At 34.5% G+C, this 21,303-nt stretch overlaps 1 protein-coding gene across 2 annotated transcripts in view; it reads right to left on the bottom strand.

Moving 5' to 3' along the window:
* Positions 1 to 18,067: 18,067 nt before the first annotated feature.
* LOC138714925 (toxin Tbo-IT2-like) overlaps positions 18,068 to 21,303 on the bottom strand; it is a 154,527-nt gene continuing 151,291 nt past the window's right edge. Inside the window, exon 3 of one of the 2 annotated variants that reach the window (XM_069847211.1) lies at positions 18,068 to 20,328. In XM_069847211.1, the coding sequence (XP_069703312.1) occupies positions 20,163 to 20,328 (166 nt within the window). In that variant the 3' untranslated portion in view covers positions 18,068 to 20,162. The remainder of the gene's footprint in view (positions 20,329 to 21,303) is intronic. The other variant, XM_069847212.1, reaches the window with a different exon arrangement.

Here is a 21,303-nt window from a genome sequence, read left to right as displayed (position 1 = left end):
AGTATTTTCAGTACTAGTTAAAAGTTATGAAATTATTGCTATAAATAGAATAAGCATTTTTTTTTATCTTATAAAAAGTTTTTTTTTTACCTGTCCCTAATTCACACAGCCCGACGAGGACTGTGAGACAATGTTCTTGCAAGACTGGAGTCCAATTTTAATTTCATTTTACATAGTGAGAAGGGAAAGTCGCACTTTTCGACATTACTCCCTGAAATGAATGGGCAAGATCTAGATGGACGACTTCAATTTAATAAGTGGCTTTTGCACGTGTATGAAGAAAAGGGAAATATTCATAATTAAATTGTTTGATCAAATGAAGTCACTTTACAACTTGATAGCTATCGACGTAGCTCTGTCGGTAGGCACGTTTTCCTGCTGTTCCTGAACTCTGCTCGGGTGTGGGTTTGATTTCCGCTTGGTCTGATCACTTGACTGAGTTCATTTAATTACTAGACTATTAATATATTCTAATGCAACTATATAGTAAGTTATAATGCTATTTTTTTATTTGGCATTTAACGACGCTGTATCAACTACTCAGTTTTGAGTTCATTTTTGCAGAATTCCAATAAGTCAAATATTAAATCAAAAAGAAAAATGTTATTCCGTCATATGACTTATTTTAATGTAAATTGTAGAGTTATAAATTTACATTCTATTTATTAAAACTGTTTTAATAAATGAAATATAAATTTATAACTGTATAATTTACATTAAAATAAGTCATGTGATGAAATAACATTTTTTCTCAGTTATTTAGCGTCGATGGAATTGGTCATAGCGAAATGGTATTTGGCGAAATGAGGCCGAGGATTCGCTATAGATTAGCTGACATTTGCCTTACGGATGGAGAAACTCTCGGAAGAAACGAAATAGGTAATCAGCCCAGTACGATGTGAGAACAGGGCTTCTTCTTGCGAGTGCGCGGTTGTCTTGTGTTGCACGCCCAATCCAACAGTGTGGAAGTGTTTCGTCCAGATAACATTGGTCAACAATGAAAATGTTTCGGGCTCAAAAATAGCTAATTCTTATGTATTTCCAACTGCTGAATTCAAAAATCACCATAAAAATGACAGATTAGCTCTTGCTTTGGAGATAAAGTGACATTTCAGTTTTTAGAGTCAACATTTTCAGTTTGGGGGAAATTTGGGGGAAATTTTGTTTTGGGAGTTGGCACACCTGCCAAATAACAAAACACAAATGTTCTTCAGCTATTTGTAAGTTTCAAACATAGATATTGTTGCTGTGACTGTGAATTTCATATTGTTTCTCCTGTAATTAATGCAGAATTTCTGGTTTGGAAGTGTTCTTAAAGTGTAAAATTTGTAAAAATGCCACGAAAATTGTGTCTTTGAAGTAGAAAATGAAGACGTGAGGAACAAGAAGAAGAACCCTACAAGCCTTCCACATCCCAAGACCCTGATTTTGAGGAAAAAAATGATAAACCGCACAGATTGAATCAAGCGGAATTGAGTGATCTCATTAGAGACCTTGACCTGTCAAAGGAGAAGGCAGAAATCCTAGGGTCTAGACTACAACAATGGAATCTTCTCGAACGTGATGTCAGGGTCTCACAGTACAGACAATGTCACAGGGATCTGCTTCCCTTTTTTTTTTTTTTTTTTTTTAGAAGAAAACAATCTTGTTTGCTGCGACATTAATGGTTTGATGAAATGTTCGGATTTGAACCATGATCCAACTGAATGGAGGCTATTCATAGACTCCTCCAAGCTTAGTTTGAAAGCTGTATTACTTCACAATGGCAACCGTCTTCCTTCTATTCCTGTTGGTCATGGAGTTCATATGAAGGAGACTTATGCAAAAATGACAGCCCTCTTCGACTCAATCGAATATCATGAACACAAGTGGAAAATCTGTGTGATCTAAAAGTCATTGCTGTACTCTTAGGATTACCACTGGGGTACACAAAATATTGCTGCTTTTTATGTATGTGGGACAACAGGGATAGGAAATCATATTATATTCAAGCAGACTGGCCTGCAAGAAATCATAACCCTAGCGAGAAAAATGTTGTTGCTGAGCCTCTCGTGGACCCAAAAGATGTTCTTCTTCCACCCCTGCATAATAAGCTGGGTTTGATAAAAAAAATTGTCACAGGTATGAACCAAGAAGGACAGATCTTTAAGTACGTAACAGAGAAATTTCCTAAATTAAGTGATGCCAAAGTTAAGGAAGGTATTTTTGTCGGGCCACAAATTCGAGAACTTGTAAAGGATCCTGCATTTGACCAAGTTTTGGAGGGGAAAGGAAAGGAAGTTTGGGAAGCCTTCAAGGGAGTTATTCATGAATTTTTAGGTAACAAAAGAGATGATAACTACACTCAGTTGGTGACAGTGCTCCTGCAAAAAATACCATCAACTCGGATGCAACATGTCCCTTAAAATCCATTTTCTCCACTCCCACCTAGACTTTTTCCCTCCTAGTTGTGGAGCTTTCAGTGATGAATTCGGAGGAAGGTTCCATCACGATATTTCTGTTATGGAACAAAGATATCAGGGCCGTTGGAATGAAACAATGCTTGCGGTTTACTGCTGGTCTTTGCGTAGGGATGCTCCGGAACTCACTTACAAGAGGCAAGCCAAAAGACGATGATCTAATGAGCCACACATGATTCTCTTCAGACCCAACCATCTGCCAGGTATTCTTCTATAAATTTAGAACTCATAGAATGTAACTGCCATTAAAAAAAATAAATGCACTTTCAATATTGTTGGCATACGTAATTAAAATGTATCGTTTTCTCTTAATCCGTTAAACTGAAATACTTCCACCTATTGTGTATCACAGAAACTAGAGCTAAGAAAAATTTTTCATTGTCATATTCGTTTTTCTCAACCCAAAATTAGTAAGAATTGACTCATGAAGTGCAGGAAACATAAAAAATTTTTTTTTTGTTGCCCAGTGTAATTTATAGTTTCTAACACCTCGGTGCCAGGTGGGCGGTGCCCCATCCTGTTGGAAGGTAAAATTCTTCCCGTCAACATTCTCAACCTAACAACATAAAATGCCTGTAGATATCTTTGCTATTATGCTTGAACAGCGCAAAATGCATTTCGATATTGCAGATTATATCTTAGTCATTATGCTTGCGCCAGCACAACAATCAGCGCAGTAGTAGGCCTTACCAACAGTGTGTCTTACAGAAACATCTACAACATTCTCAACATAATAGCGCAAAATGCATGTTGAAATCACAGGTACATTTTGTTTTTATACAGCATTCAATGTGTCTATTTCTTTTATAGAATAGAATAATAATACTGAAAGGCTACTACAACAGACCGAAAAGAAGGTTGCCTCAAATAATGAATGTTAGCTAAATATGTCCCTAAGATTCTGAGAATGATTATTGAAATAAAGTAGGTATTAGCATATACAAGAAGAGTAAAAACACGAAGAAAATATTTTGGGTTCACGTACATAGCAGTTAACAGTATTCGAAGTCAAGATAGAAAAAAAAAACAATGTCACTAAAATTTTTTTCAGTTTCTCCCCCGACAATTCTCTGATGTTTTCTGCTCTGATTCCATTTCACCGTTTTCTCATCTCAGATTGTGTAATCTCCACTCGAAGAAAACCATTTCAAGCTAATGGAGGAGAGATCAGCTATAACCAGCCCCACGCTTTCGGCTCACAAGACGTAGTGACTATCGATCCCATCACAATAAGAGCACTTTGAACCCAATCCCTTTCTTAAAGATAGCGGAAAATCAAATTTTTTTGACACTACGCAGTTTGTAAGTACTTTGTAGTAGATAATAAAAATATATTGATTCAATCAAGCTTTCATAATTCCAGGTAGCTAGTCGTAACTTCAGATAAATCCAATAATTTTTTGTCAGAAATATGTACCATTTAAATAATCAGCTCTGAATAACAAATTGAGATTTTTTTAATTCCTTCAGTTAGATCTCTAACACTTCGTCACGTAAAATAAATGAACTTATATGTGATATATATACAAAAAAAAAAAAAACGAAATATGAATTTGTAATCTTTCTTACTTTCTGTCTCCGTTCATTTTACCTCCTTGTACTGACAAACACTAGATTGAGTCCTATGAATATAGATTCGTAATTTTTACATAATAAATATAAAACATTGCTAATGATTATGTTTTAATTTATGTTATTACTACAAGTTCAATAAATTAGACCCAGTATCACACTCGTATAATTATATTGTACTATAAAGGAATAGGAAAAGAAATAGGAATAGAATTAGGAAGAGGAAGAGGATTAGGAATGGGAATAGGAATAGAAATAGGAATAGGAAGAGGAAAAGGAAAAGGAATTAGAATTGAAAAAGGAATAGGAATAGAAATAGGAAGAGGAAAATGAATTAGATTAGGAAAAGGAAAAGGAATAGGAATAGGAAGAGCTAAAGGAATTAGAATTGGAAAAGGAATAGGAAAAGGAAAGGAATAGGAATAGGAATAGGAAGAGGAAAAGGAATTAGAATTGGAAAAGGAATAGGAAAAGGAAAGAAATAGGAATAGGAATAGGAAGAGGAAAAGGAAAAGGAATTAGAATTGGAAAAGGAATAGGAATAGAAATAGGAAGAGGAAAAGGAATTAGAATTGGAAAAGGAATAGGAAAAGGAATTAGAATAGAAAAATGAATAGGAAAAGGAAAGGGAATAGGAATAGGAAGAGGAAAAGGAATTAGATTAGGAAAAGGAAAAGGAATAGGAATAGGAAAAGGAAAAGGAATAGGAAAAGGAAAGGAATAGAAATAGGAATAGGAAGAGGAAAAGGAATTAGAATTGGAAAAGGAAAAGGAATTAGAATAGAAAAAGGAATAGGAAAATGAATAGGAAAAGGAAAGGGAATAGGATTAGGAATGGGAAAAAAGAATAGGAATAGGAGTAGGAAAAGGAATAGGAATTGGAATAGGAGTAGAAAAGGGAAAAGGAAAATGAAAAGGAAAAGGAATAGGATTAGGATTAGGAATAGGAAAAAATAGGAATAAGAGTAAGAAAAGGAATTGGAATAGGAGTAGAAAAAGGAAAAGGAAAAGGAAAAGGAATATGAATAAGAATGGGAAAGAGAATAGGAATAGGAAAAGGAATTGAAATATGAATAGAAATAGGAATTGGAATAGGAGTACAAAAAGGAAAGGGAAAATGAAAAGGAATAGGATTAGAGATAGGAAAAAATAATAATAGAAGTCAGAAAAGGAATTGGAATAGGAATAGGAATAGGAATAGGAATTGGAATTGGAATAGAAATTGGAATAGAAGTAGAAAAAGGGAAAGGAATATGATTAGGAATAGGAAAAAGAATAGGAATAGGGGTAGGAAAAGGAATAGGAATTGGAATAGGAGTATGAAAAGGAAATGGAAAATGAAAAGGAAAAGGAATAGGATTAGGAATGAGAAAAAGAATAGGAATAGAAGTAGGAAAAGGAATTGGAATAGCAATAGAAATAGGAATTGGAATAGGAGTAGAAAAAGGAAAAGGAAAGTGAAAAGGAAAAGGAATAGGACAAAGCATTTGGAATAAGAAAAGAAATAGCAATAGGAATAGGAATAGGAATAGGAAAAGAAATTGGAATAGGAATAAAAATAGGAAAAGGATAGCAACTGGAATAGGAAAAGAAATAGAAATGGAAAAAGAGATAAGAAAAGGAATAGGAATAGGAAAAGGAATTAGAATGAGAAAAAGAATAGGAATAGGAAAAGGAATTGTAATAGAAATACGAAAAGGAATTGGTTGGGTCCCTGGCTAAGACGAAAGTGCCTAATGAAGGATGCACTGGAAGGAATGGTGAACGGGAGAAAAGGTCGGACAGAAGAAGATATCAGATAACAGATGATACTAAGATTTAGGGATCACATGCGGAGACTAAGAGGAAGGCAGAAAATAAGAAAGATTTGAGAATGCTGGGTTTTCAGTAAAATACCTGCTCTTGGGCAGAAAACTAAAAATGGATGAATGAATAAAGATGGTTGAGAATAGAAATAATGCTTTTAATATACTTTGCTAATTAAATGTAACATTATAACTATTTAAATATTTTCAAAATATTCAGGGAGTATTTAATTGTATTGTATGATTGTACTGTAGTTGTCCTATATTTCCTATGAAAATTGCAAGGATTAATAGAATTCTCTCAACAAGGATGTGATTGAATGGCTCTAATAACGTGTCTTAGCGTTTATCCTGTATTTACCCGAATCATACTTTGCGAAAGGGAAAATCTAGAAACTTCCATTGTGCAGTTATACCATTTCCGTTCCAATCCCTCTTTGACGAAAATACTTTTCCTAAGCGCCTTACTTTAGGCACACGTAAACCTAGAACGAGAATTAAACTTTTTAATCCCTCATAAGTGTGTTCATATTTCCTTCACAGGAAGGACGTAAGCCGGAGAACAAAAGAATCTTCACCACATAACAAACTGCCCGAACTCCATTGTGAAGGGACTGCTGTAACCAGCGATGTATGAAGTTATCAGAGAAGACCGTGAAAATACTGTAACTGCAGTGAACATCATCGATCTTCCCACACAAATCATTGTAACAATTTTCATGTGAATTTCATTCTGTGAGTTATCAGAAGTTCTATCTGTGTATTGCAAATTCCGAGGTATACAGAAAACATTCTTAATAAAGAATTTTCTATAATTTATTATACATTTAAAATATGAAATGAACAGTCTCGTATCTAAGCATAGGCCTAATTTTGATTACCTCTCAAAAAATATTATACCATACAAACACGAACAGAATATGGTATTAAGAGGACTGTTTAATGAAGTGCGAATTCTCAGAACAATTTGTTACGTAGCCATCTACAGGGACATCATTTTTTTTTACTTCAATCTTTATTGTACCTGAGTTTTTTAATGTACTGCACTCCCACCCCCTCTATTAGTAAACTTCCAACCATTCTCCACACAGAACCAAGGCCGCATATGTAGTTAAAGTCGCCTTACGGTGATAGTAAACAGTACTGAGTTAGTGAGTATAGTACGTTTCAGAAATATGTTCGCGTTTTGCAGTGACGAAAGAGCTTTCAATATTGAATTATATTTTCGCACAGGTACTGTTATCCGTTTGCCTACGTCCCGATTTCCCCCACACGCTTCTACTCGCCCCCCTGTAAAGGCTAGTGGCTGGACTGTCTTAGGTCTTTTCTGAAAACATTAATTTCTGTTAGGAATTGGGCGTCTACGTAATATTATACAACTATTTAAAATAACTTTAATAAAAGGGCCTCGTTAAGTAATTATCTATCACGTGATTTCCCCTCTTTCTACGACCCTGCGACAAAAACACTTGGGTCTTGGACGGATAGTAGATAGCATGTTTGAGTAATTTTATCTTTTCGGGTCGGGCAGAAGTGAAGATTGAATTTACAGTACGTAAGGTACTCTTTTATAGAGTAGGTACAGAATTATTTCAACATGAGTTACTAGTACGAAGGACGAAACTGGTAATTGGAATTAGGTACAATAGTCTATAGTGCGATAATATGCACACAAGAACTGAAGCCTGTATCGAAATGAACGACCACCATTTTAAAAAATGTGTTTAAATATCCATATTATGATTATTTTTCAATTTAACTTCATTCTCTATATTGTAAGCTAATGTGCTGTAGACAATATAATATACACTGCATAACGAATACGTCCGCATGGATAGCTCAGTTCGTGAGTAAAAACACTTATTGTTAATACAGTACTGTATTTTGATTAAACAAAAATCTAATGAAAATTATCAAAGTCAGAATCGCGATATTTCCTAGTTTACGTAAATGGATGAACTACTTTTCTTCCCTCCTATACCTAGTAAAGTGATTTGTTTGCATTTTACGCCAGTATCATCTAACTCCAGTCGTGATAGGGGGTAGCAAACGATGTTTCCGGTTCTCAACCGTTAATCCAAAGGTATAGCCAGGTTAATATTAGAAATGTTAGTAAAAATAAAATGATGTCTTTGTATATTGTTTAGAAGCACTTCTGAGTATCGATTTTGCTTCTTTGCTGAAAGAATTATAGATGAGACATCGTTTTATTGGACATACATCAAAGATAAGAATGAAAGAATTGAAAGCGTATTTTGTGATGATAAAAAGTATCGATTTCTTTCAATATAAATTCGAGTCAACTCTAACTGATCAGAATGTGTTTTGCGTAGCCCTCGTTCCGATACGCAGTCTCAATAAATTAGGTTTATAACAAGGTTATTGATCTATATAATTGAAATTAAACATGATATGACAATGAAGAAAGAAAAAAAAACTAAAATTATGGCCTTCTGCGGAAAATACCCTGTACCTAGCAAAATATGTTTAGATTCAAAAATATTAGAAAGAGTAAATTATTTTACATATCTCGGATACACATGATCTTTGTTCGATGAAGTAGACATTTCACAGAAAATTTCTAAATACACCAAAACATTGGGAATAATTAACAACATTAGGAAACCTTCCCTAGTACAAAGACATACTAGAATTCGCCTATACAAGACCTTAGCGAGACCTGTACTTTGTTACGGCAGTGAGGCATGGACATTGAGGAAGAAAGACGAAAGCAGAATAAAGGCTAATGAAATGAAATTTATGAGATACACAGCGGGATATACGAAATGGGATCACAAACGCAATGAAGATGTAATGGAAGAATTACAATTAGAAACTGTAATTGAAGGGTTCAGAGCCATAGTGGGCCAAGCGCCATAAAACGGAGAAGACAAGAGTTAAAATTAAATGATTACCATAATTTAACGAAACATATAGCAAGATAACTTATGCACATGAAAATTAAATGAGTCCACACTTGTGGAGTAACGGTTAGCACGTCTGGCCGCGAAACCAGGTGGCCCGGGTTCGATTCCCGATCGGGGCAAGTTACCTGATTGAGGTTTTTCCGGGGTTTTCCCTCAACCCATTATGAGAAAATGCTGGATAACTATCGGTGCTGGACCCCGGACTCATTTCACCGGCATTATCACCTTCATCTCATTCAAACGCTAAATAACCTAAGCTGTTGATACTAAAATAAAAAAATTAAATGATATGTCGATCTTCAGTAAATTATGGTATTTACTTGACTTTTACCCTTGCTTTCTCAGTTTTTAATAAATAGTGATTGACCCGCTATGGCTCTGAACCCTTCAATTAATCACGTAAAACATTATCGGAACAACTGGATAAATTATCTGCATCGCATGCGTAGAGATAGAATCCCAGAAGTCATGCCCTACTATCGTCCAAACGGGAAGAGATCTCTCGGTCGTCGTAAGAAAGCTGTATTGAAAATTCAATTGTGAGATCGTAACAGGCCTTATGGCCTAATACTTGAAGGCAAGAAGAAGAAGAGATTGATTTTTATTATTTCAAAGATTGTAAACATAAAATAGAAATGAGACAAGGTAAACAATGCCACACCTCTGGGACTTTTCATATAAGCCTACGAAGGACATTTTTCATTAGTTTATTTCACACAGGTTCCTCAGAAAACAACATTAAATTTTAGAGTGTCCTTCAGCCTTTGCATAGCACTAACACGTATTTTATTATTTAGAAACAAAACACTGGAGATCTCTCAAATGTAACTCCGATTCCAATACGCATGTGTTTCAGTCGCAGACATTGAGGACTCTTTATATTATTTAGATTTCATGGAGGAAACTGATACAGAAGATGAAGCACTTGATATTAGGTTTATGTTTAAGTTGTCATACGGAGTGAGTGATGACGAGTGGATGAAGGACTTCATTAATCTAGGTGACAGACCCAGTAATGGCAGACAAGGACTACCGGACTTAAAACTGAAGTTGAAAGTTTTACTGTTCAGAAGTTAATATCCATGCTGTTATACTGCCTTCTGTTTACACTTATCGATCCCGGGGCCTTTGGTTAAACGTACCAACGCTCTATCAACTGAGCTACCCGGAAACTCTACCAGACACCGATCCAACTATTTCCTTTATATTCACAGACCTCAAAGTGGGCTGACAATCGTCAAGCAATCAACACTGAGTGCACACTAACTCTGTGCGACTTAAATTGTGGTTTTCTGTTAACGAACAGTGACGTGTATTATGCAAACCAAACTTTCAGGTATAGCTCCCTGTAAAGTTGATTTAAATAAATTGGAGGGAAAATTGTTCCTGGGCCGGGTATCGATCCCGGGACCTTTGGTTAAACGTACCAACGCTCTACCAACTGAGCTACCCGGGAACTCTACCAGACAGAGATCCAATTTTTCCTTTTATATCCACAGACCTCAAAGTGGGCTGACAATCGTAAAGCAACCAACATTGAATGTGGAATACCCATTGAATTATTAAGAATAAAAGTCACATTGTTGTCGGGTGTGTGGTTGTTAAAGGAGAATAAACGTCACAGTATAATCTTTTTCTCCTAAATTAGCCTGTAGAACAAATTTATCCATATTTAATAGCCTATCTATGACTCAATTCAACCAAAAAGTATGAGCGTTAATATAACAATTTTTACTACAAAAGCAACATAACTATGGCGACTAAGAGTCTACAAGTAGGTAAGAAGCGTCTCTCCTAGGGGGAGAAACTTGAATGTGTGACGTAATTCAAGTACCTGCCATTGCGGGGAAAGAAAGAAAGAAATATTACATTATTCAGGCCTTACGCAAGAATTGCACAAGCGGTGGTGTATTCAAGGTTGGTTCCAATGAGAAATGAGTACCCAATGAAATTACATAGACAATGGGCCTATGTCTTCTATATTCTTTCAACGTAATACAGTAGTTAATATTCTTTACAAGCAGGGGTTCTCAAACATTTTCTCTCGAAGTGTCACTGATTCTGAAGACTCAAGGACTAACTATCAACGGAAATGTAGAGATTTACCATGAATTATTCATAATTATATTTAGGCCTATTAGGTTTACGAATTATAACTAAAATAGCTTTAACCCATACTTGTTAAAGAAAAGCATGGGTTTTGTTTTGATGGCGCTAGGTTATACTATTTTTAATGTCAGGAACAGTTTTTGAAGGTTTTAATTTCAGGCCATGTTCAGTGTTATATTTCTTCTTGAAAATATTTGTGATCAATGAAGGGAACTCCTTTTGCCTTTTTAAAGAAAAAATCGGTAGATTTGTTAAAAAAAATATGTGAAGGCCGCTATCACAAGTAAGCTCTATTAACTATTTTTAGGAGACATTTTCGAAGACAAACGTTTTTCACGAATAAAAATGGATTTTTAACCAAAGTTCTGAACTTCTAAACTGAAGGTAATCTCTAAAGAACCTAGCTTCAGAAATCTGTTTTCATAATAAATGACAATGCTTCTTTATATTAGCCGTCACTTCAGGATTGTTCCGGGGCCGGGTATTGATCCCGGGACCTCTGGTTAAACGTACCAGCGCTCTACTAACTGAGCTACCCAGGAACAATTTTTGCTTTGAAATTATTCAAGTCTGCTTCACAGGGAGCTTTACCTAAAAAGCTAGACTTGCAAAATATATACGTTACTGTGGGTACGTTAACAGAAAACCACAATTCCAAGTCACGCAGAGTCATGTCAATGATATATAGTCATTTACAAGTTCAAAATTAATTTTTATACCTTGTTTTTCTTGGATTCAGTTCTTCTTTTATCTGAGTGTTTAACTTCATGGTTATATATTTATGTGCGTTCATCATATTGAATCATTTGCCTGTATAAAGAAATAAATTCTAAATTAAAAAAATATTTAGTCTTATATGTAATTTGCTCTTACTTAACATGTAGACAATTTACCCCATACCATGTGTCAATCTGCCTCCAGGGCGGGGTAAGTTGACTCAATCTGCACGTTTCAAAATAATACAAAATTTCAAATATAAATCTTGGTGAAATCTAAATTTAAATATCTCTCCATATAGCCAAAGAACCACGTAGAGCGACCATCTTTGAAGATTTCATAAAATGCTATGCAAATTACAGAAAAAAATGAAACGTAAAATTTGAGCCAACCTGCCTACTACTCCTAAGATTTCACCTCAGTCTATTTTTACTATTGCAGATGATAGATAAATGAGGAGAGAAGAAGAGTGTTGGCGTAGTGATGGAGGGAAACGGGAGTGACAAGACAGACATTGTAGAGGATTTTTTCATCGTACTCCCGTTCCCATCTTTCATTCCACCAACACTCTCCACCTACCCTCATTACATCTGTCATCTGCAAAATTAAAATATGCTACGGTGAAGTCATTAGGGTCTCTGATGTCGATTCAGGATTTAAGAGTTTGGGGCTTCGGGCCCTGGAGTTTATAAAGTACCAGTCTGATGTCACGCCTGTCAGTATAGGATCCACCAATGCCATCCAGACCAGTTGTCCCATAAAGGGCGCACAATGGACCAATGAAAGCTTAAGTGGATGAAACAGTCCCGGGTTCGGTCTCCGATAAACCAGCCAACCTAAGCGATGCTCTTGCACCATGCTGACCATGAAACCAGGAAATCGATACACGCATGACTGTTCAGAGCTGAGACGTTCCTCTCGGAAGTAAGAATGGAATTCACCAAAGTTTAAGTCTTTATTTGTGTATTTCAGCGAAAACATTGTTTACTTTTGTCATGGTTTACTCCGAACATGATGGTTGTTCAATAGTTGAGCAGTTTGGACTTTTTCCATTGCTAGTTGTCAAAAATATAAACACAACGTTTCAAAGAGTGGCTCTCTCTTCATCTTCAGGTGAAAAACTTACCATGGAGATCGTTACAAACAGCTATCCTGTCTGAGCTGGTGAGATGATTAAAATGTTTTCCAAAAGTAATTCTTTATACCACATCTTACCTTATTTATTGTGTTAAATACACCGTATCTATATTAAGATTATACAGAAATAATAGCTTATAATTTCACAACCATATATTATAATTCCTTAAGGGGGTAGATACACCTTTAGGGGTCAAAAAATAGCAAATTTCAGTTTTTTTTGTTAAAGTATGAACTTTCAGCTTTATATCAGTGAAAGAATTTCTTAGATATCTGCAATATATCCCGAGATATGCCCATAAATGTATGTTGATGTCATCCGCCCTGTCCCTTTAAATTGTGACTTGCCACACCCACCAAACGTCTCGCTGAAAATGTTGAGTTAATTTTGCTGTATTTGAATTTAGCGCTGTAAATCTTTTTCTTTGGCGCTGTATGTTGAATTTCTCATACATTCTGAGGAACAGGAAGTTATGTACGACACTGTTTTCTTCTTTGCTTGGTTATCTCACTCGTGTTTGTTTTGAAATAGAGGCTTGCAGTGTATACATGTGTGTCTTGTAAATACGTGTTTTCAGATGTTTTTATTTAATTTTATTAGATAAACAGTAAGATAATGGGTAAACGTAAAGCAGTGTATAAAACTAAGACCCGAAAATTTCGTGGCAATAAGTAAGTAAGTGCTAAAAGTGGAAATGAACAACCACGTGGTGAATCTAACCCACCTAGTGCTTCAGCTAAGAAGTTGTGTGATGACTGTGATGTTAACAGCAGTGTATATAGTGATGTAAATGTCTTATTTAATGTAAATATTATGTTCAAAGAATTAGAGAGGTGCCTGCGTTGTGTCTGTGGTTCCAGTGTAAATATTAATGTACATAATATAGTAGGTCTAGGTTGTAAGGTTAGAATAGTTTGTAAAATGTGTGGTTTTATAGGGTCGTTTGACAACTGTTACAAATTAGGACAAAATAATAATGTATATAGTGTAAATAGAAGAATTATATATGCAATGAGGTGCATTGGTCAGGGCTTAGCAAGCATAAAGGTGTTCTGCGCACTTATGAATTTGTCACCGCCTGTAGAAAAGACTACATATAATATGATCAATCAAAGAATTCTGGATGCAACAAGTGCAGTGGCTAATGAATCTATAAGTATGGCAGCAGAGGAAGAAGCTAGACTAACCAACAGTAGAGATGTTTCTGTGAGTTGCGATGGTACATGGCTTACCAGAGGCCACAGTTCACAACGTGGTGTATGTACTGTAATTGGAACCACTTGTGGGAAAGTTTTAGACACTCATGTTCTCTCGCTGCACTGTAAAGCTTGTGAGGTATGGAAGAATAAAACGGATACTATAGAGTATTTAGAATGGTGGGAGATTCATGAAAATGACTGCAGCATAAACCATGATGGCAGCCCAGGCTGCATGGAAGTAGAAGGCATGAAAAAGATTTTTTCTCGTAGTGTTAAAAAACACAAGCTGAGATACATAAACTACATCGGTGATGGGGACACAAAGAGTTACAAAGCTGTATCAGATGGCCAACCTTATGGACCAGAAGTGCAAATCATTAAAAAGGAGTGTGTTGGTCATGTGCAGAAGAGGATGAGAACAAACCTCAAGAAATTGAAGGACTCAATGAAAGGGAAAAAATTGAGTGATGGTAAAACATTGGGTGGCAGAAGCAGACTGACTGATGCAGTGATCAACACACTCACTGTATATTATGGTAATGCAATTAGAGCTAATTGTGGATCAGTAGACAATATGAGAACTGCAATTTGGGCTATCTGGTATCATAAGATGTCATCTGATCACAATCCAGTTCACAATTTCTGTTCAAAAGGCCTGGAATCTTGGTGTCCTTACCAACGAGCAGTGGAAGAAAAAACTGTGGACAGCTACAAACACAAGAATAATCTTGCTCCAGCCATCATGGAGGCAATAAAGCCAGTGTTCAAAAATCTCGTGTCCACTGACTTACTCAAGAGGTGTGTTGGTGGTTTTACACAAAATAACAATGAGTCGCTGAATTACAAAATATGGAAAATATGTCCTAAAGTAGGCTTTGCTGGTCATAAAATAGTGAAAGTGGCTGTAAATGATGCAGTAATTACTTTCAATAATGGTATGAAGGCCAGATTAAAAGTAATGAAAATGTTAGGTCTAGTTATTGGCAAGTACTGCCTACAAGCATTGGAGGAGCAGGACACAACTCGGATACAGTCTGCAAATAAAAGGGCTCTACAAGCTACAAAAGAAGCCAGGAAGTGCAGGAAGAGACTAAGATTAGAAATAGAAGCCAAAGTTAGCGATAAGGAGGGAGTAGTGTATGCAGCAGGAGAATTTTGAAGAACTTCACAGCTTTCCACCTATTGGTAAGTTTGTCGCTCGTTTCCCGTAACTTTAATTTTTTGAGACTGTTTTCTTCATAACTTCTAAAGTTTTAAAGATATCTGCATGGAACTTTGCATGCTTGTTCAGTGTGTTTAGATCTAGAAGCCGTAGTAAAATCTCTGCAGTTACTTTTATATTTTATTTTTTGGAAAAAAATATGCATTGCTATAATTTGAATTTTTTGTTCTACTGTATGTATCCCAAGAAAAAAAATATTTTCCGTAAAGATAAATAATTTATTTTATTACAGCTTCTTCATGTGGTTATTTTGAACAATTTAAAACAAGAAACATGTGAAAATTGTTATATTTAAGGAATTTATCATGAAAATACTGTTTCATGGCCTAGAGATCAGAATATTTTTTAAAGAATAATTACTATAATTAGTGACATTTATTTTCAAAATTTTAAAATTCTATAAGATAGTAGATATAATGGACAACAACCATAAAAAATTTCAATTCATTAGAGCATAAGGTTACCTGGTGGCAGAATTTTTAAGATCACTAATATTTTACTAGTCAAAGGTGTATCTACCCCCTTAAGATAAAGCTCAATCAATAGAAAAACTCTCCGAGATTTCGTTTCATACCTTCTCCATGGCCATTGTTGTGTGCAATGTTTTGTTTCAAGCTTATTGTTGCATGGCTATTGTTGTGTGAAATGTTTCGTTTCAAGCTTATTGTTGCATGAATGAAAATTTGCATTTATCAGTCTAGTTCCTTGTCAGTAGAGATGTGGACGGTACAGCAAAAAGTTCAATGCGTGCTCTGGTTTGCAGAATTTAATTCAGTTACGCGTGTTCAGCGGCGCATACGGAGGGAATGGAATGTGGATCCCCCTACACTCAAATCCATTTACGAGTAAGATAGAACTCTACGAGATAATGGAAGATTGATATCAAAGACAGGGAAACATTCTAAAAAGCATGTGGCCGAAATGACTGTGGATCAGGTGTGTGAATCATTTGCTAAATGCCCACGTAAATCACGTACCTTGATATGCTGGAGATCTTTGCTATTCCACAATTTCCGCCAGGTTTAACATTTCAGCAGGATGGTGCTCCACCACACTTCCATCGAAATGTTAAAACGTTTTTGGATGTAACCTTCCCAAGAAATTGGATTGGTAGGGATGGATCAACTTCCTGGCCGCCTAGATCTCCGGATTTAATTCCTTTAAATTTCTTTTTGCGTGGGGATTTATTAAAAATTTTGTTTACAGCAGAAAAGTTCGTAATTTGATTGATTTGAGACAGCGTATCATTCAAGCAGTTGAGCTTATAACACCTCATATGTTGGTGAACACCTGGCGAGAGGTTGAGTATCGTTTTGATACCTGTCGAACTATAAATGGTGTTCATGTTGAAGTGTATACTGGTGGAAATAGAAACTTTTCAGTTTCTCTATATAAAGCAGAAGAAATTTATTTAATAAACCTTATCCAAGTTACGATATATGTTATTTCTTTATATTTCTAGTGTGGGCACAGTGTATATTACCATAACCTAAGGTACTACTTCTTGTGGTAATATAATTATTGTCAAATTCAAACCACTCCTTCGATACGTGTATTATGACGTCAAGAAGTGAAGACGATAAAACAGTGTCAAGAGTGCAGTCTGCACATCAGACGCCAGGAAGAAGTACTGACGCGAGAATTATGTAGGACAGATAGTGGAATGATGACAAGTAAAAATAGTAAAGATAGTATTAAAATCCATTGATGTCCATAGGATAGCGGGAGATTAATGATTCTAGCTTTGCATATAGGCCTAATCGGCATTTGTAACAGTAGGGATATCAGTTCTTTCTACTTACCTTCTTCACCAACAAGCAAAACTCAACGATACTCATTCTTCGAAGGAACCTCTTCCTGAACGTCTTTGCCAAATTCCACCAGAGATAGGAATTTGAACATGAGTTTCCATGGGGGAAATTCGAAGACCTAGACCTTCGTTTCTATGGTTTAAATCGTTTTTATTTGATGTGATTATAATGCCCTTAAAAGCATATCAAACATATTAATCTTCAATTTGTTTTTTTTTTTACGTTAAATGTCTATATTGGAGGTGCAAGAGAAATATTATAATGTTTCGACATGAAAGTTTACTCTAATGGCACTCCTGATACCATGGAAACAGAAATGTACCGTTAATCCAAAGGTATAGCCAGGTTAATATTAGAAATGTTATAAAAAATAAAATGATGTCCCTTTATATACAGTGTTAAAGGAAGTACTGGTACGTATTGCGTTTTATGACTTTAATTCGAGTATAGACATTGGAATTGCTCAAATCCCCTCTAAATTCTTTTGGTACAATTTGACTGCAACAAATATTTTAAATTTCCATTTAATTTCTGTTTGTAAATTTGTTATTGCTTTTTCTGTAATTAAATTATAATAATTATAATTTTTTTTCAAAGTAAATTTTAGTTCAAATCAAATGTAACCACCTAACAAGTGAATGAATAAGGAATTATCTATAGTCCAAGTGAAATTACCTGTTACTATAGAGGATTCCAGATTAAGAAAAAAGTATTAATTTTGTGGCTTTGCCTAGTACACTGTAGTTGCTCTGTTATAAGGTATGCGTTTCTATGGTGACTGCTCATTTGATAAAATAGCCACACATGCTCAATGCTTTTTTCTTAAACTGGAATGCTCCATATTAGGTATAATATGAAAAAAATCAAATAAAAAAGTGCATGCGACCAGTGTATTTTGATATTGCATCATTGCTCGTATAACAAACATAATTTTTTTATATTTTCTGTATTTTTCTATTTTTTGATAAACTTTTCGATGGTGTCAACAGTGGTTTCTATAATTGAAATAGTAAAATGTAGGTCACATTTCGTCCTCTTCACTCTAAATTAGGTGCAGGTTTGCTTAATGTTATATAATATTTGTTTCATACAAGAAAGTGCTCAGGAATTAGGGTTTTATTCGTGTATTTATTAGTATAATATATCATAGGACATAAGGATATTAATACACAATCAGGATACATAACTGCAAATTATATACATTTACATCTACAGTACTACTCTTATTACGTCATTTGGTTCATTTAAAAGAAAAAAGTATTAAACTGTATTTAACAGTCAGGCCATCTGATTGGATGATGTGGCTGGATAATCCCCAATCAGAAAGCAGCTGTTGTCATAGTAATGTATCACTCCTTTTAATTTTCCGATTTTTAACTTTTTTATTTCATCTGTGTTTTGAAAAAAATCCGTGATCTACTTCGAAAAACCCAAATGGTAAAGTTTAGTCTTAGTTTTGTGTGATTGATCGAAGTAGATCATGGATGGATTTAGTTTTATGTTTGCACTCTGGAAAGCCGAACCATTGATTGAATATGTGGCGTCATGTAGAGGAGGAGTTTTCAAGCCACTGAGAGATTCAATCTAACGGATTGGCTTTGTAATTGTATTTTAAAAATCTGAAGAGATTTGAAAATTAAATTGAACAAGAAACAGGTTAAAAGCAATGAGAATACAAGACGAACAAAATGCTTCTACGAATTGGCACAGAATTCTATCCAAGACATAGTACAAGGTACATCTACACGAAGGTACGTTCCTACAACATTGAAGCAATGTCATTTCCTTCTCAAAGTCTTACAGCTTTGAAAACTCGAACAAAAATATGGATCATTTCATAGTTACATTTTAAAAAAATAATATTTTCATATTTATTTAGTACTGATTGAGGAATTTTATAGTCTTGCTTCGATATGACTGCTATTTTGTAATCTTTCATTCTAATGTTTGCACTTGAGTGGTCTCTGTTAGAAGAGACAGTGTAATTTTTTTTGTTATAGCAAATTTGTCAGCCTAGGAATTGATATCATAACTTCATTCCACAGCTGTATATTTCATAGACTGAACACTTGCATTATTCAAATTATATTTTCTTTTATATTTATTATTTTAACTCAATGATCCAAACTTCTATACACATGTATATTATGTATACCATTACAATAACCAATATTACATTGTATGGTTAATCATTGTACCAGATCAAGGAATGTCACATATTACATTTTAGTTATATGTTATTATAATTGAAGATTTTAATTGGCACAGTTATTCAAAATATATTTTGTTATACATCGTTCTTCTTTTGTTTAAGATCTCCATTTCACATTGCCTTTTCACTTGAATCAATTATCTAAGAAATAAATAATATCCTACTTCCAAGATCTAGTATAAAAATAAATGAATTGTTATATAACATAAAAAGAATAAATTCAAATTTATTCAAGTAAAAGATATTTTAAAGCTTGAAATTAACTCCAGGTTTCATTGTTTTACAGATATGTTTCTTTGCTTTGACTTAAAAATGGGCTTTTTCTTAAAACAGTCTCAACGATTGTAATTTGTTTATCCGAGGTCATTGCTGAATTTTCAACAATGTGAATATTAGAAAAGAGAGAGAGAGAATGAGAGAGAGAGAGAAAGGATGAGGTACGTAATGAAGGCAGAAAATACCTTTTCTTCTAAATATGAAGTAACATTTTCTATCAATTTTGATAACCTGAAATAAATATAATATTTTTAAAATGATAGAAGATATTTTAAAGTTATAAATTAATTTTAGACGTTATTTTCTTAGCAACGAACTTCCCAAACGGTCTGAACGACTGTAATTTGTTTAATGAAGTCCATTGCTGAATTAAAAAAAAAATATATTTAGTAATTTTTAGAGAGGGACATAGATATAGAGGATAACATGAAGCCAGAAAAAAAAATTTCCTCTATATTTGAGTAATATTTTCTAGTATTTAGGACAACCTTAAAGTAATACAATGTTATCAAGACCTACTTAAATAGAAGTAAATGAATACAGTCTTAATATTAAAACTAAAACAATATCAGGAGAGTCCTTGGTATATAAATAAGAATGAGATATTATCACACCATTTGTCCGTTATTTGCAGCGTTGTCACATTTGTCCAGTATTCTCAACATTATAAAGGTGAGATGTATGTTGATTTGCTGCGACAGTTGGCACCATTGTTTTATTTCCCCCATTTTTGGAAGAGACCCATACGCTGGCACCGGCAGTTCGCACCCCATAGATTGCACCGACAGGAGCTGTTGTAGCAGCAGTCTTTAGGCCTGTGGTCGCAGTTACCGCCCCGTCTGACGCATGCGCGTCTGAAAAGGTAAATTAAAGAAGATCGTCTGCAAGGAAATTAGAATTATCTAAAATAGAAATGAAACAGAGTGACCATTTTGGTTTCAGATAAACGAATTGTGAGATGCATATTAGATATTTATTCCTTTCTTATTATAAAAGAAGGCAATGATTTGAAATTGGACGACTAAATAATCACATGTAAACATAGCTAATATGATTTTCAACACGCAACAATGAAGTGCTGTGACCAGAAAAATAATTTATTAAAGGCAAAATAAGATTAAATATTCATAATATTCTAAATGGGATTATCTAACAATTTTCTCATATTCAAGCTTAAAAAAACATGAATCTAGATTTAAATTTGTATTGCAAATTGATGTGTTAAGGCAAACTGCAATGTAATTCACATCAGCCTCTTGACTTGTTATTGTGTATAAGACTGTCCTTTATTTAATGATCATCTTGAACTTCAGAAATTATTAAGATCAATAATTCTGAAATCAGAACGGAGGAGGAAGCAGAAGCACTCCAACTACCCCATGGAGAAATGTAATTGAATGGTTGATAGCAAATACGGGACAAGTCCAAAAATTCAAATTTTGAGCATAGGCCTAATACAGTTCTCTTCACTTTATTTCAAGCGGCATCTATTAACATAATAAGTTTATACAAAAACCGGATTTGTGCCATTGAAATGAGTGTTTGAAAATATAGCGTTTTTGCAAAGACGGACAAGTCACAAACTTATCCGGTTCTTGTTAGAAAATATCATGAAGATGGCATTAGTATTGTCTTATTTTATTTCATCGCCATATTAGCTGTTATTGTAGGTATTATTTAATTTAATTTAATTTAATTAACTAGCTAGCTAGTGAGTACAAATTAAAATTATAAAACAAAAATGTTTCTAGCCACTACCGTATGAGTAGTGTACGGTGTGGTCTTAGTCAATAATATAGCATAGAACTTACAAGGACAGTTTACTAAATATAGTAAGTAACTTAATTTAAACCAAT

Source organism: Periplaneta americana, chromosome 15, assembly GCF_040183065.1.
Source record: "Periplaneta americana isolate PAMFEO1 chromosome 15, P.americana_PAMFEO1_priV1, whole genome shotgun sequence".
NCBI classification, from domain to species: domain Eukaryota; kingdom Metazoa; phylum Arthropoda; class Insecta; order Blattodea; family Blattidae; genus Periplaneta; species Periplaneta americana.
The sequence above is the reverse complement of the archived record's forward strand: the minus strand, read 5'-3'. Positions and strand labels throughout refer to the sequence as shown.